This window comes from Tiliqua scincoides, chromosome 4 (assembly GCF_035046505.1).
Source record: "Tiliqua scincoides isolate rTilSci1 chromosome 4, rTilSci1.hap2, whole genome shotgun sequence".
In the NCBI taxonomy this organism is placed as follows: Eukaryota; Metazoa; Chordata; class Lepidosauria; order Squamata; family Scincidae; genus Tiliqua; species Tiliqua scincoides.
The window spans coordinates 217,605,250-217,622,316 of NC_089824.1; the positions used below are offsets into that span (position 1 = coordinate 217,605,250).

The 17,067-nt window shown below is 45.6% G+C and overlaps 1 protein-coding gene and 1 pseudogene across 1 annotated transcript in view; one reads left to right on the top strand and one right to left on the bottom strand.

Moving 5' to 3' along the window:
• Window positions 1-538: 538 nt before the first annotated feature.
• The window catches only part of NKAIN4 (sodium/potassium transporting ATPase interacting 4), a 79,489-nt gene continuing 62,960 nt past the window's right edge, over window positions 539-17,067 (bottom strand). Inside the window, exons 5-6 of the mRNA XM_066625588.1 lie at window positions 4,085-4,145; window positions 539-627 (exon numbers count right to left, since the gene is read on the bottom strand). Coding sequence (XP_066481685.1) covers window positions 539-627; window positions 4,085-4,145 — 150 coding nt within the window. The remainder of the gene's footprint in view (window positions 628-4,084; window positions 4,146-17,067) is intronic.
• LOC136650073 (5S ribosomal RNA) lies at window positions 3,641-3,759 on the top strand (annotated as a pseudogene).

The window sequence follows — 17,067 nt, forward strand, 5'->3', positions numbered from 1 at the left end:
CCAGGAATTCAGGGCTTGTTGTTCTGAGCAGATCATCTCCTCCAAAACATAAAGAGCAGTTTCACTCTGAGCATGGCGTTGGTTGTGATGCAGATGTAACCTGGCAGAAAGTCCATGGTTCCTATTCCCAGACACCTGAATGCTGTCCAAAGTAGAATTGGCACATCTCCCTTTGCCCCCAAACAAAGATCTTCAGCTTCTCTTTGCTGGAAAAAAATGCAAAACAAGTTCCATTTTGGATAATCTGGAGCTGTGGGGGGACAGGAAGCATGGAGCACCTAAGCCCTTCTCTGCCCACATCCACACCATGTCTAATGCTGCTTTCAGTCAGCCCAGTGGACTATTCCATATGCTACTGAAATTTCATCTAAAGCAAAATCTCACGTGAATTCAGGCCCCCCTTCAGGCAGAACAATCAATGAACATCAAAGTAAACCAAAGTGTTTCAATAAGAAAAGTAGAATCTCTCAGACCAGGAGATTCCTAGTTCAGGGCCTGGAATCCCAGATGGAGAGCCCCTGAACAGGCTAAGCCATACTTACAGGTATGTCTGCTTGAACATAAGGTTGGAGGGCTTTTCATTGACATGGTATAGAGGGAATGGGTCAAATCCACCAATGAAATCAACTGAAAAGAAAGAAAATCCAAAACTCAAGCAATAACAATGGAGGAATTAAAAGGAAACAAAGACATGGTGGGGATGGCCAGCAATAAACCAAGGCATGGGATAATGCAAAGGGGAATGGAAGAGAGAAAAAGGGCACTCACCAATACGGAGGACACAATCCTGCCAAATTGAAGCATGATGTGTAAAGTTGACCAGGATCCGCCCCAGCCAAGGCAGAAGACTTTTGGCTTCTGAGCTCAGCGGAGGCCTGGAGCAGCACGGCAGAAGACTTGGCTTCTGCCACACTGCTCCAGGCCTCCACTGAGCTCAGAAGCCTGGAGTGCCTTGACAGAAGCTGACAGTTGGCTGGGAAGCAGTGCTTCAAAGGAGAAAGAAAAGGGGAAGCAGCAGGGAAACTGCACCCGTCACCACCTCTAGATGTTTGAGGAACACTTAGATGGCCTCTACTGCCGCCATCTTGGGAGGCCTCTGGCAGCACCCTTCTGTGACCTGGCATCAGAGGTGGCCTGCCCCCTGCTTGCTACGCCACTGCATCTATGAGAAAATTAGTTTACAGATACAGTAATAAACTTGAAAAATAAGATGATAAAAAGTGCTTCTTTCTGGCCATCGTCTGCACAGTGATGTCACTTACCGCTCAATGAGGTCACCTCCAGCCCTCAGCAGGTGCCATGAATGCTATTCAGCCTGCTTTATGAAATGAGTTTGACACCCCTGTTCTATCTAGAGGAATACAACAACTCGGTTTGGGGAGGGGTGAGGCAAGAGAAAGCGTGTGTATAACTACTTGGGTCTGTGGTTATTCAAAGAGAAGCTCAAGGATCAGAGCTCTAGCCCAGTTCTTGGAAGTCGCATACCAGTTGTTCCCCAAAACAGATGAGTCCGAAGTCCTTAATCCTCCATCACAGGCGCAGCCCACCTGCCCAACCACCATTTCAATCAGTCGACAATGAACATAAGAACAGTCCCACATAGATCAGGCCATCTAGTCCAGCTTCCTGTATCTCACAGAGGCCCACCAAATGCCCCAGGGATTTGGGAATGACATTGGAAGCTCTTTGGGGACAGATATTCATCCATCAGTTGAAGTACAAGTTTCATTAGCTGCCCTGAGCCCTTTGGATATAGGAGGCTACACATCAAAATCATGAGTGATGGCCCCCATTATCCCCATCTATTCCTTGGAACATCAGCTGTGGCTTCTTTGTCATTTTCTTTTGAACACCGTCAACAGTATCAGTGAAAGTATATTTCTCGCTCACCACCCCCCATTTCAGCAAAAGCTGAGTTGTGTGGGCAGCGTCATTGTCAAGCTCCCCCTTCTCCCCCCATGTGGAAAGCATGTTAGCGCCTGATAAATGCACCTCTTGTGCTTATAATTACTTCCTGCTTCATATCAAAGGACCATTTTTTTAAAGAAATGCACAAACGAGCAAATGGGAGAGAAAATGAAAAGGCAGCTCAAATGGGTTCGGGTCACTGGAATGCTTGCTGCTGAAATGGTGAAATATTGATGGTTTGTCAGTGTTAATTATTGAGGCTGGTATTTCAATTTCCAAATCCAGGAAGGAGAAGGATTTGCCGAGGGTGGAAAAAAAGGCCTGGAATTAGCTGCTATGATGTTCTAGATGAATCACCCTCTTCCCAATGACATCTCTTTTTAACCATGTTATTGAGTTTTCCCTTGAGATACACAAATTTGGCTCTGCCTCAATGGGCAGATCTCCATTACCAAAGTCCTTGCTTCTTCCTCACTTCAAAGTCTTAAACAAAAAAACAAAAGTCCTAATAAAACCAAAAAACCAACTGGGGGGGGGGAGAGAAAATAAAAGGCTAAATTACTGCTCAATCAATTCCATGATTGGTATCAATGCATCCCAGGTGGTGGAGAATGTTCTGCATTCAATGGGGGGGGGGTGTGAATCAGGAGACCTGCAAGAGGTAATTTTTTATTTACCTCCGAGTAGGCTTTTGATGGCCTATGGGTCTCCTTGGACCCATGTCAGCTATATAGCTAGTAAGTCTGAGGAAAGGGGTGAAAAAAGGGGGATAAAAGCCAGTGTGCATTTTTTGCTGCGGAGATCCTCTCCCGCCAGCCTGCTCCCTACCTTCCTCCTCCCCACCCCAGCTGCCAACTCACTGGCATCTCAGGAGTGCCCAAAGCTGCTGCCAAGTGCACTCCTCAGCAGCCCAGCTTTTGTGCCACTATAAAAGAATAGTGTGCCGTCAGAAAGCTAGTTCCAGTAGCACAAGTTCCCACCAGGATTGAGCTTTCACTCATGGATGGTGAGACCCACTACCGTAAACCCTGGATAGGGATGGGCTGCCAAGGGGGAAAAGGCAATAGAGCAAGCTGTTCACTCACAAGCATTTTAGGGTGTTGTACATTTCAAGGCCAGCTCCAATGCAACATTGATCAATAAAACTACAGTGAAGAACAGTCTTTAGACAGTTCGGATTGTTGGAGTAAGCATTTCTCCACCCCATAACGGAGCTCCTCTAGTCCAGTGGAAATAAATTCAGCCACTTGTAGCAACTGAACAAGCTATTGACAGGAGATTAGTAGCCTGATCTCAAGATTTGTTGAGCTAACCAATAAATACCCAGGGAATGACCCACCCAAAGCAAAGCAAGTTTCTCTGGGCAGTCCTAAGAATGTTTTTGCAGAAGGATTTCAATGAGACTGGCATGATAAGGCAGTATTGGGAGAGTCTGGAGTTCCATGGTAGAGCACATGCTTCTCATGTGAAAGGTTCCCAGTTCAGTGCTGAGAATCTCCAGTTAAAATGCTCAGGTAACAGCTCACGTGCTGATGACTGCCGTCCTATCGATTTCAGGGGCAGCATGAAGCATGACCCTTCCTCACCAGTGTGTGAGATTTTCAGAGGAGGCTCTGGTCTAGTGACAATCAGTGACAAGGGTTCCTCTGGTGGCCACCCTCACTGTGGAACTCCCTATGCTCTACTACTGAACTACAGTTTCTCTTCCTTCCCACATGAAGCTCTGAAATGGGAATATGAGGCAGCAGCCCTGCACATGCCCGATCTCGTCTGATCTCGGAAGCTAAGCAGGCTCAGGCCTGGTTAGTACTTGGATGGGAGACCGCCTGGGAATACCGGGTGCTGTAGGCTTATACCATAGTCTTTCGAGACTGAAGGTTGCCAACCAACCATAGCCAGACAGGAGGGCATTTGCAGGTGCCACAACATGTGTGTAAGTGGTCTCTCCCACTTGCTGGTGCTGCCCCAATGGCTCCAACAGCAAATAGGAGGGGCTGCTTACACCATGTGTTGAGGCAGCAGCAGTACTTAACACACTGCCTGATCCTCTGGTTAAACTACCAGTGTGAGGCAATACTCAAAAAAGAATACAAGAATTCAGGGTTGTACTTCTGGACTTGGTTTTCATTGTTGGATGAAGAGTGTATGATTAATTCCCTCTCAAGCAAATACTTACAGCTGTCCTCTTCTTCTGTAAAAACACTGACCACGTAACAGGCATAGACAAAACCCACCAGCTAGAAAAAAAACAACAACAAAAAAGCAAAGATCAGTATCATCATCTTCAATATTACTCCAAGCAATCTGTGGTTTTGACAATGGCATGTCACACTTCATTTTGGTATTTTAAGCCAAGTCTGTCCTTTTCTGGTTTTTGGACACCACACCAGAGCCTGCAGAAGATCTGCAACAGATGATCTCATCCAGTCCTCTGTTCCAAAACACAGCATCCTCTGCTTAAACAAGAGATGCCTTCTCTTTTTTCCCGGCTTTCCAAGTACATGCTTATTTCCAGAGATTAGCCTGGGAGTTGGAACATTCCAGTGTTCTCACTGATAGTCTACAACAGATTTGACACCACCTAACAGGGAGGGTTCACAGGTGGGATGGTCAAGGGGAGAGGCCTTGAAGTGTCTCTCTCCCAGTTGTGTGATGGGAGCCCCAGAACTCCCGGGGGTCCCAAAAACAGTAGCATAAGGCAAGCAATCATGGTGCTGTCAAGTCACGGCAGATGAATCACCGTGCTGTCAAATGTGTCAACCAGACCGCACAAATTGAAGATTAAAACAAGAGGGAAGTTGATTGAAACAGACATTTTAATCTTGAATACCCTTTGTTGGGATGATGCACCCATTCGGTCTCACGTTGGGGTCACCTGAGCATCCTTACCTGAGGACAAACCATTTTTAGGTGAGTGCAATCTTGGCTCAAGCCAGCACCAGCGGGAGGGGGCATGCTAAATCGATTAACCCCTAAAATGTAGGAATTTATTTAAGGTCTAAATAATAGATCTGGCTCTGACCCTTAACAGCAGCAATCCTAAAGGATCCACTCCACTAGACTTAAACCTGGGCAGCCCAATCCTAACTTGTGCTGGAAGAGGCAAGCTGGTGGGCCTGTGCTGTACCCAGCACAAGTTTCAGGTTGCTCGTGGGTCAGCCCAAGGCAAGGGGAGACTTTTCCCGTTACCCCAGGGACAGCCACAGAAGCCCCAATGGGGCTATTCAAATCTGTGCTACCTGATGAGGTGGCGAAAATCCAAGCAATCTGGGACTGCCCTGGGCCACCCAGGAATGGGACTAAGATCCGGCATAAGTGCCAGATCCTGGCCCTGCCTCCTGCTCCCCGCCTGCCAGCCCCAGGAACATCCACTGCCTGCCATCGCCCCATCCGAAAATGCCTCCCTCCCACCTCCTCCTTGCCCTCCCCACGCCCCTGGGCCCTGCGCCAACTGAGCTTGGCTGATGCTAACTCACTGTCCCTGGTTAGGATTGTGACCTTAATTGCTTTTTTGCAAAACAATGTTAAACACGACTCAACTTCATCTGAGTAGGACTGTAAGTGGAGACTTGCCAAACCCAAATGCATTCTATAAACTCTTTGCCGAGATCTTATTATCTCGCCTTTTGGTGTGATGCGCATTTCTCTTGTATTAAAAATGAATGACTCCACTTTCCAGAACTCTCTCATGTTTCAGTCTGTCTTCCTGCAGTGTGAGTAATTGTTAGGTTCTAATTCCTTGTTCAAGTGGATTGAGTTCACGGTGGAAAACAAATACAGGGTAAATAATAACCTAAGACAAAGACTTATAGTCTCATATCTAGGAGCCTGAATTACTAAGCAAACGATCTTCCGTAGACCAGCATTGCACATGCTTGGGAAAGTTGATAATTTGATTTGAAAATTCTGAGAGCCAGGATGAGTTAGTAGTTTGGGAGTTGGACTTTGATCAGGAAGATCCAGGTTGAAATTCCTACCTCTCTCTTAGCCTCGCCTACTGCATCTCAAAAAAGACATAGTGGAAATGGAAAAGGTGCAAAAGAGAGTAACTAAGATGATTACTGGGCTGGGGCACCTTCCTTATGAGGAAAGGCTACGGCATTTAGGCCTCTTCAGCCTAGAAAAAAGACTCCTGAGGGGGGACATGATTGAGACATATAAAATTATGCAGGGGATGGACCGAGTGGATAGGGAGATGCTCTTTACACTCTCATATAACACCAGAACCAGGGGACATCCACTAAAATTGACTGTTGGGAGAGTTAGAACGGACAAGAGAAAATATTCCTTTACTCAGCGTGTGGTTGGTCTGTGGAACTCCTTGCCACAGGATGTGGTGACAGCATCTGGCCTGGATGCCTTTAAAAGGGGATTGGACAAGTTTCTGGAGGAAAAATCCATTATGGGGTACAAGCCATGATGTGTATGCGCAACCTCCTGATTTTAGAAATGGGCTATGTCAGAATGCCAGATATAAGGGAGGGCACCAGGATGAGGTCTCTTGTTATCTGGTGTGCTCCCTGGGGCATTTGGTGGGCCGCTGTGAGATACAGGAAGCTGGACTAGATGGGCCTATGGCCTGATCCAGTGGGGCTGTTCTTATGTTCTTATGAACCTCAGGTTCACCTACCTCACAGGGTTGTTGTGAGGACCAAAGGAAGGAAGGAACCATGTACATCAGCCTGAGCTCCTTGGAGGAAGGCCGGTACAAAAATATGAATAATAAATAAATTGGGGGCTCATCTCCCCTGCCAATGCTAGTAGGAATTTCAATGAGAGGTTTTCACTTGTTGCCTAAAGACCAGAAGGAAAACCTAGCTGGGAGATCTAGCAGATGAGTTCTCCTCCATGAACCCATAACACAGTTCGAAAACCAACACAGTCCATTAAACAGAATAGGCTGAAAGAGAAGTTGAAGAAGAAGAAACAAAGAAACACCCCAGCTATACTGATAATTAAAAACTTGAGTAAATAAAGGGGTTGGCTTGGTATTTAATTGACTTCACAGACATTTGTTGTTGCAAGACAATGGGGATGTTGGCAGCAGGAGCTGGTCTTCTTACTCCACTTACTCTAACAGCAGCAGATTGAGGAGCTAGCTCTGAGGCCAGCCTTGGCTCCTGGGGTCAGTTGACTAATATTGCAACTCAGAGTCCTATAAGCCTATAAGCCCAGAGTCTAGCAGGCTGGCAGTGGAAAAGAGTGATGGTGGAAAAGAAGGCAAAGTGCCGAAGCTCGACTACTAAGAACCTGAGTTCAAGGCCACTCCAGTGCCCTTTATTCCCCAGTGCCTTGTGTCACCTGATCAAGAGCCAACAGGTTCCATCTGGGCTGATAGAGTCCCCAAACCCGGCTTGCTTCTTAGTGTGAGTCAGTTAGGTGCTGATTGTAAATTGCCTTTTCCTACTTAGCCATCAGCCGTAAAACTGGTGGGGTCACATATGTGGCAGTCCAAGCAAGAATTGTCTCTGATAGCTGGAACAAGAATGGGATTCAGCACTATTCAGACGGCTAACGTAACGTTTTGAAAAGCCCCTTGAGTTGGTGGAGGCAAAAAAGCCTTGCAGGGGAAGGGCCTAGAAATGGCCTTGGTGCTGAAAGTACAAGCATACACTGAACAGCTGCCAGCATCTTCTTGTCAAATTTGCAATTGATTATTTACTGCTTTGATTGATGTCCCATCATATCCTGTCATTACCCAATAGGTAAAATCATAAAACCCCATTAGTACTGATTAAATCACCTTCATTTCACCATAAATCTCAATGTTGCTGGGCACTAAAAGTCAACCGGAATTATAACATCCCATATTGCTTTTGTGTCAGGACTTGCCAGTTTCCCAGAGTTGAAATCAGATGGAATCTCCTTATCAGAGGAGGACACTTCCATGGTTCCCAGCATGGAACTGGACTGGGGGAGACCAGGTACTCTAAAAAAAATCCCTGAGACCATACCCTGGGAACTTGCAGAATTGGGGGGACTCCGCAGACCTCAGCAGAACTCATCTCTTAATGCTGCTTGAAGAACACAGAACAATAGTGAACTTGAACCAATGCTTGGTACTGATGAAGCAGTACCCACTTGGGCAGATAAGACTTCCCAGTTCAGAGCTCTACTGAAGAGGAATCATGTCAATAAGTATGGTCATGATGACAGCCCCTCAAGTATAGCAGCATACCACGAAGAGCGAGGCAGCCTGGCTCTCTGTATAACTCTTCAGGTGCTGCCTGGAAGATGCTGGCACAACACCCTCAAAAGACTTCCTCCTAGTTTTCCTTTCTGGACAGCAGCGCTCCTTTTTAGCACTGAGTCTTCTGACTGCCAGCTTGCCAGATATTTCCCTTGCCTGGCTTATAAGGTCAGAATGGGACCTTTTGGAACCCTACACTTGAGCTTTGTGAATCTCCAGGGATCATTCTTGTCTGCTCCTCTGTCTATAGGATGCTGTCATCCTCACTTCCTCTGATAGTGACCTGAGCTCTAAAGTGGAGCTAGATATTAAAATCCAATACAGAAACCACCAGGAACTTTCATAGCTTCAAAGATGAAACTGATGTATCTGACTTTTATTGACAAGATCAACAAAATGTCCTACAGGGTAATTGTTTGCTCATTTCATGACTGAAATTGAGTACCATTAAGCAATGGACATATGATTAAAAATTCATCAGTACCCCCGAAATATGAACCCTGGTTGCTGACAGTTATAACTGCCTATGTCCTTGAAAAGGTAACAAGCAACTGAATCCATCCATCTATTAACTCAATCAGATTATTTATAGCCTACATTTTATCCAAACTCTGCTCAAACCTCTGCCCATGAAGGACTAGCAATCTAATTGTCCAATCCATAGGTTATGGGTCTTAGCAGTGGCTCAAGGGCACAGCTGGGGTCTTTGGGCCATCACTGGGTCTCGTCTGTCTAAATGACACCATAGGAGCTTGAGACTCAGCAGATCCCAAATGTTTTGACACCAGCCAACCAGCTATCTCTGAAAACTCACAAGTAGGCCATTAACATGATGACCATCCTCTCTTGTTTATCTGCAGCAATTGGTATTCTGAGGTTTACTGTCTCTTTACACTAAAGTTCCATCTAACATGACTAATAACCATTGATGGACATAACTTCTATTAATTTGTATAAGGCAGCTAAGTATGGCAACATAATTATGGCTGTCAGAACAATGCTTCCTCAGCACCTGTCTCCAAATGTCTATTCCTGAGATAAATTGATGTCTTCACCATCCATCCAGAGGGTCTGGTGGTCTTTGAGAAATTCCACCAGGGCTTCGACAAAGGAAGTTGTCCATGCAACTACATGATGGACATATAAGCACCACTTATACTGGAAACCCACTGACTGCTCTACGCTTCTGTCTTTTACCCAGAACATATGTACCACACCACAGGATTCACTGTTGACAGCCAAGCCCTATGATACAACCACATTTATTCCATTTCATCAGACATTAAGGATGTACACATGGCATTCCTAAAACTACAATTCCTACCCAAGGAAGTGAAAAGCAAACAGATGGACAAGTCCTTGAATAATCTACTTCAGGAGGGACCCAGAACTGAAAGTGACAGAATACCCTTTAGTTTCACCTACAGCTTCCAGCTAAAAGTACTCCAAGATACAGATGGCCTTCAGCCCATCCTGGACAACAATACTTCCTTCTCACAGGCCTTGGGTAGTAGGCCTATCCTTGCTTACACACAAGTCCCTAAGCTGAAACAGCTCCTCACCTGGACCTGAGGGCCAGAGGACCAGAGAAGAATGAGGCATAACAGCAGACGTAAAAACAGGGGCCAAACTTTTCAAACAACCCAGATGCCAACGGTTTTCCCGTAGCTACCTGGGCAACATTTTTACAGGATGTGCAGCACAATCATATGAGTGTTTACTCAGAAGCTACAGCCCAATCCTATGGTTCATTAGTTATTTGATTTTTCTCTGTAAACCGCTTTGTGAACTTTTAGTTGAAAAGCGGTATATAAATACTGTTAATAATAATAATAATAATAATAATAATCATCATCATCATCATCATCTGCTGTTGAAATGGTTGGAGCACCCGGTATTCCCAGGCGGTCTCCCATCCAAGTACTAACCAGGCCTGACCCTGCTTAGCTTCCGAGATCAGACGAGAGCAGGCATCTGCAGGGTAACAGTTGCTGCTAAGTGACCCAGTGATGGCACAAATGTCATGGCTCCCTTGTGTGCCATGGAGCTGCCAGCACAGACCGCCAGAGGCTCCATGCATGCACAGAACTGTCTAGATCAGGGGTGGCTCAATAGGTGGATCGTGATCTACCGGTAGATCGCGAGGCAAAATGAGTAGATCGCAGAGCCCTGTCTCTCCAAACTGTTAATATGTCAGTTTCGTCTAGTGACTAGACGAAACTGACATATTTAGCTAAACTGACACTGAAACCGACACTTTAGCTGCTCTTCAGGCATGCAGCAACAAAACTGACGAAACTGACTAGACTCCAGCAGGGGCTCCATACATTAAAGGGGGTGTCTGTCAGACGCTTCCTTCCCCCCCCCCTGGTAGATCTCCGGCCCTTGCTGGGTTTCAAAGTAGCTCTCGAGCCAAAAAAGTGTGAGCACCCCTGGTCTAGATCATCCACCAGTGCAGGTAAGGTGAGGGTAGTTTGTGGGCGGATTGGGGAAGAATCAGAGCAAGGAGTGGGAGGGAGGTGGTTTGGGGGTAGGAGGGGGTGGATTTCAGTGGCAGTTGTGCATGCCAGATTCTATCTCCCTTTCCTGCCCGGGATGTACCCTCTTCTTCCCCTCAGACTTATTTCAGCAAAATAGCTGGTATATGTCTAATATATTTTTACTTATCTCTACCTGGATCATCTGACCACATCCCCCCCATAGCATACAGTACACGCGCCACTGGTGTAGCTGCATGCATTGGACAGGGGGGGATAGGATTGGGCTGTATGTCTCACTGTATTAAATGGGGCTTACATCAGTATGTATAGGACTGCAGCCTTAGGGCCCAATCCTATCCAAGTGCAGCTGCGATGCAGTACCAAGGTAAGGGAATAAATGTTCCCTTACCTTGAGGAGGCCTCTGTGACTACTTCCTACCATAGGATGCAGTGCATGCCCCATTGGCACAGCTGCACTGGCACTGGAAAACTGGATAGGATTGGGCCCTTAACAGTGTCAGCCAAACCACCAAGAGCTCATTTACCTGTCCAGCTCCCTACGTGATGTATAATCTCACTTTACAGCAACACACTTATGTTTTTGACCTAGGTCAAAGAAGTCCATTTCTGTACAAAAGAATAAGCAAATCCAAATCTGAAACAAAAATGGTTTTCTCTTCTAGTGAGATGCTCATGTTTGCCCTGTGTTTCTATCCCTCTTCTCCCATCCACCCCAACCTCCAGCTGTTGACATGATTCCACATATCCTGCTTAGCATTTAAAACCTTTGTTCTGCTTTGACCTTATCCCTATGACTTTCAAACATGGGTTTTCATCAATAATGGATTACTGTTTGTTCATTTGCTCCATTCTCCCACTTTACCCAAAGAGGTTACATCAGCCTCCCAGCTCATCTGGAATGGAAAGATGTTCAGAGCAGAGGGATTTGGGGAACATCACATCCTACGAGCATGGACTGCATTTCCATGTGGTCTGAGCTGAGCTATAATTAAACCCAACACATTAGGGAGACTCTGAACTCCTGGAAGCTGCACTGAGTTGTGCCTTCTGCATGAAATATGAATGATACAAAGCCAACAGTGATGAAATCAAATGCTGGTCAGAAAGTTCTCATTAGTAAAAGGGCAGGCAAAGGGGGCAGTATAACGTGTGCCTATGTTTTAAAGTGAACTCCTTGCTCATTCTTCCTTTCCAGGGCTTGACAATGTCCTTAATTCTTTTCCCAGCTGTGCACCAGTCCGAACAGGAGACCAGAGTGTGGTAGGATCAGCACAGGTTACAAAATCATGATGGTGTGGCTATATCATCCTGTTGAATAGGGGGCAAACAAATAACAAGTAGACCATCACCTTCCCACCTTGCCTGTGAACATTCAGAGCCATCTCACTGTTTCCTGGTTGGAAACAGAATTGTGCACTTAGATAATCCTACTGTGTTGAATAGGACTGTCAGTGACGATTGGCCATGATGGTTAAATGGTACTTCTGTGTCTGGAAGCAGAATACCTCTGAATATCAGTTGCTGGGAACAAACACAGAGTCAAGCAATGGCCACTGCTGGGACAGGATTCTGGACTAGACGGACATTGGTCTGGGCTTCGCAATCGCTACTGGGCTAATATCCACCTGGGCTCTGCAATGGCTACTGGTGGAACAGGATTCTGGATGAAGTGGACATTGGTCTGATCCACCTCAGCTATGGAATGGTGGAACAGGATTCTGGACCAGGTGGATATTGGTCTGATCCACCTGGGCTCTTCGTTGGCCATTGGTAGAACAGGATTCTGTACCAGATGGACATTGGTCTGATCCACCTGGGCTCTTCTCAGACAAATTCATAGACGACAAGTCAATCAAAGGCTATGCTTCAAGATGGTTATATGTTACCCTGAGGTTCAGTGGCAGTATGCCAGTGGCCAGGGAACCAGGGCAGGAGAAATGTATGCCTTCACCTTGCCTGTGGGCTTCCCATAGGCAGTATCCTGAGAAACAGGGTACTGGACTAGATAGGCCTTGGGTATCTTCATTATACCACTTGTCTCTCCACTCTTCCCCTCTTTGCTTGTTCCCCTTTGGGATCCTTGCTTCAAAATTGCATCTGTAAGTTCTTTGAGCTTTAGTTTGATGCAGCAAGGATGCTTCTTAAACAGGAACTGTCTAAATATTAACACAAGAGAAAATGGTCAGTCATAACCTCAAAAGCATCTGCGTTACTACTCAAGGTAAGGTAGATTCTGGATGAAGATCCAGCTTAGATTGGGGATTAGAAAAAACCTGGATCTGTCCATGAACAAAAAACAGGACAAAAGCGTGTGACTTCATGCAGAAAATGACATGAAAACCAAGTGGTAAAAGTCTGTGCTCCATAAATGTACGAACATCTAAAGTGCTATGAGCTTTTATGTTATTTTCACTGCAACAACCTACTGAAATTACATTTGAAAACTTGAAGCTATCTTATACGGAGTCAGTTCCACCACCTTAGTGCTGTTTGCTTTGATTGACAGCAGCTCTCTGGGTAAGGTAAGGGTTAGGATAATTTTGAGACTTGCTACCTGAGATTTTCCTTTTTGCTGGAGATGGAAGAGGCTGAAGCTTGAACCCTGTGTTTGCAAAACATATCCAATACTACTATGGGCCTTCTCCACATTTTATACAAAAAGGTGAAAATATTATATTGTGTAAATGTGTTTGTTTGTGCATGTCTCTGGGTGTGTGCATCAGAAAATAAAATCACTCAATTTGCTAAAAAACAATGACACGTCCCAGGGAGAGTTCTAAAGAAGAATGTCCTCCAGCAATAAAAAATGGATCTGATTGGAAGTATCTTTTTTTTTTTTTTTTTTGCCTCAGCATGGAATGTGAAGAGTTTTTGAGCTGTTGGCTGCTTATATTATAGCACCATCCATCAAGGCCTTTGCCCACAGGAGAAATTGCTTCAAGGTCAGTAGAGACAGGAAATTATCAAGAGGAGAATTAGAACAATGAAAAGGAAGGAACAAGCAAAAAATGAGAGATGGAACCCACAGCAATCCAAAAGGTGCTGAACCAGCCGGGTTGCTAATAGATGGGGATTTCACTTTCCGTGATAGATGCATTCCATTAAAATTCTATTAAAACCCAATACATGGTGATAAACAAAATAGGCACTCACAACTTCTCACCCACCAAGCTCCGTGCAGCCCACCATTCATTTTGATACACCTCCTGCTTTGTACTTTCTTTCTGGGAACTGAAAAACGTGTGTGTGATATCACACACACACACACACACACACACACACACTCCTGCATCATGCAGCCCATGGCTGGTTGGCTGTGATGGGTCACATAAATTGGGTAATCCTGGAATATATAACTATTTAAATGGCCTATGGTTTCCCCCTATTTTGCTAACTTTACTTTAGGGAACCTGTGATGCTTTTGTTCTGCTCTGGGCACGACTGGAGCCCACAGAAGGGGGCTGACTCTTGCTTACTTTCCTAACCTTTATTTTGTCCCACAGCATCACAGGAGCCAGGTCTGATAGTGCTTCGTTTTACCTATGGAATTCAGGGATCCTTCTAGAATAAGGGACTCTCGTCAAATTCAAAAGAACCAGTCCACAGTCTGCTTCAGTATGAGACAACAGTTTCCTGGCAGGCTTTAACAGAACCATGCCAACCTATGCTGCCTGAGGATGTGCCCTAAACTTCTTCTGTACAAATGTCTGGAAATGTAAATGTATGAAAGACAGAGATTCCAACTTGTAATATCACATACTGTATTATACTAAACTGAGTAGTACAGTAGTGATCTACTAACTCTGTATTGAGCCTCTTGCAATTCCCCTTCTTTTTATTAAAAAAAAAATAAGAGACTTTTTCAAATTAAAATTTCTTGGAAAGAAAAATTGTTCAATGAGTAATAAAATGCCATGTATCTCCTGTCCTTTGGCTATCAAATATACCCCTAAGATTTTGGTAGTACGAGGTAGATGGGTCAAGTTCATATCTATGGTAGAGATTCTTGTCTTGTGTCCATTTTAAAATATTTTAATCAGAGACTGAAGAGGTTTGAAAGAAAACTGGAATACCAAGAGGTGGAGGAGGCAGGTATAGATTAGGAAAGATTAATGGCTCAGTCCTAACAAGGGCCTGTGTCGGCAGAATGTATGTTCCGCTAGTGCAGGCTGTCACAAAAACCCTGTAAAATACTTAGTGACAATGCAAGGTCCAGGTGTGACAGTAGGAAGGCCAGAGCCTTCCCATTGGTGACGGTGGTCATCAGGAACATTCTTGTTGTTGAGAAGCCTGCCAGAGCAGGTAAGTTCAGCCTAGAGGCAGGGGTGGGCAGGAAGGGGTTGAACAGGCAGCGACAGGGGCAGAAGATGGGCAGATCAGGCCTTAGAGGGGGTGGGTTCAGTAGCACCAGTGCTGCTGTATCCAAATCAGTGCTGTTTTATCCGCCTGCACAGATCAACGGAGAATTGCACCAGTGATATTGCTGGGGCAGGTCTGTTTTTGTGGCCACTGGGGCTTGCCCCCAAATCCCCTGCAGGATGCATCATAGCACACACCAGCACTGCTGCATTGCCATATGGGAATTTATGTCGCTTTGGGCTGCAAGTGAGTTGCACAGGGGAAGCCTACTGAGATTTAATGATTGTTATTTAACTTTCAGATGGGTGTTAAAAGCAGGTATTCATGGTGATAAAGATCAGTCATTCTCTGATGACGTTTGCAGGGTTCTGAAAGAGAGGCACATCTAGCAGGTTAATGGAGAACTTCTTTTTCATCTTCTCTTCTCCCTACATCTTTGTCCACAGGTTTATGGGCCTCAATAGGTCAGCCCCATTTTCAGTGGTTCTGCTCTCTTGTGCTCTAGCAGTGACCTGACACATAGATGTTTAACAAGAAATTGCTACTGACACGGAGGTAAATGGGCACAATCCTAACCAGGTCTACTCAGAAGTAAGTCCTATTTTGTTCAATGGGACTTACTCTCAGGAAAGTGTAGTTGGGATTTCAGCCAATGGCTGTTAGCGATGGCGATGTGGAGGCTCAAGAGCTGGAGGCTGCATGCCAGTGATCGCTGGTTGCAGTGGAAGTGGGCTGTGCATTTCAAGCCTTCCTTGTGGGTTTCCTGAAGGTGTCCAGCTGAGAGTCAGGATGGTGTTCTGGTTCAGGAGTTGGACTTAGACCTGGAAGATTCAGATTCAAATCTCCGCTCACCATGAAGCTTCCTGGGTGACCTTGGGCCAGCCATTATCTCTCAGCCTTGCCTACCTCACAGGGTTGTTGTGAGGTCAAAAGGAGGGAAGGAACTATATACACCACCCTGAGCTCCTTGGAAGCATGGTGGTATAAAAAAGTGAAAAATAAATAAATTGTGGGAGCCAAGATGCAGTCCTTTATGGAAATATGGTATGTGTTCTTAACCCTAGACTTTGGGGAAAATAGTGATGAGACATTCCCAGACAGATCACAGCCCACTGGGCTTTTCATCGAGGCCTCGCTCACATCTTGACCTCTAGATACCACAGTTTTCAGTCCCCACTGTATTTCAACATACCCCCATCTTGCTGCCACTGTGTTCTATTTTTTTTTTAATCTCCTGATTAGATCCATTCCTTTTCTTACAAAAAGATGACTGATTTTATGCGCGATTTGCAATTCAAGGGAGCATGTTTGTTCTTCAGCAGTATTGCATGGGGTAACGCGCACACACACATCCCCAAGATCAATCTTGCATTATAGAATGGCTGGAAATTCCCACCAGCAGCCAGGGAAAAAGAGACTGCTGTAGCCGGTGATGTCCAGATGGGCAATCTGTAACTTCGGCTTGCTGGGGGCAGCTATAATTGGCAAAAATGTAACATATGCTGACAGCTCTCATTCTTGCCTCTGCCAGAACATCTGTGGCCAAAGTGGACATTACCGTCTTTCTGCAAACGTCCCAAGCTGTCACTTGGAATAGAAACCGCCAAAAGGCAGGATGAGCCCTAATAGTGACAGTTCCAGCCCCCCCCGCCTCACAGCGTGAACTGCCAAACAGAGGGTCTGTCTTTCCTCACTCCTACATCCACAGACAAAACTGGAACTCAGTATTGAAAACAGCAAATGGACTTGCAAATACTGTTCAGGGAATGCCCCCCGGGTCGTCTGGAGGTTAATGACACAGATCGCTCCTAAGTCAGAATACAAATAACTGATTTATTGATCAGAGGGGCACAGCTCCAGGATCAATTGTCAGTGCTAGACTCAGCCCTGGAGCCTGTCCCCACTGATGCTTGCCCACTGTAGTGAATCCTTCACACCTGAAGGCCAAGGGGGAAGGCTGGTTCTCTGATCCTGGCTGGGCAGTCATTCTGTCTTTCTCCTTGTTGTACCCCATTCAGGTGTAGGGAGAGGGGAGAGAGTCTACCACACCTGTTTCCTCCTCCTCAAACATGGTTTCCTGGGCCTCCTTCTCCCGATCCTCTTTGCATG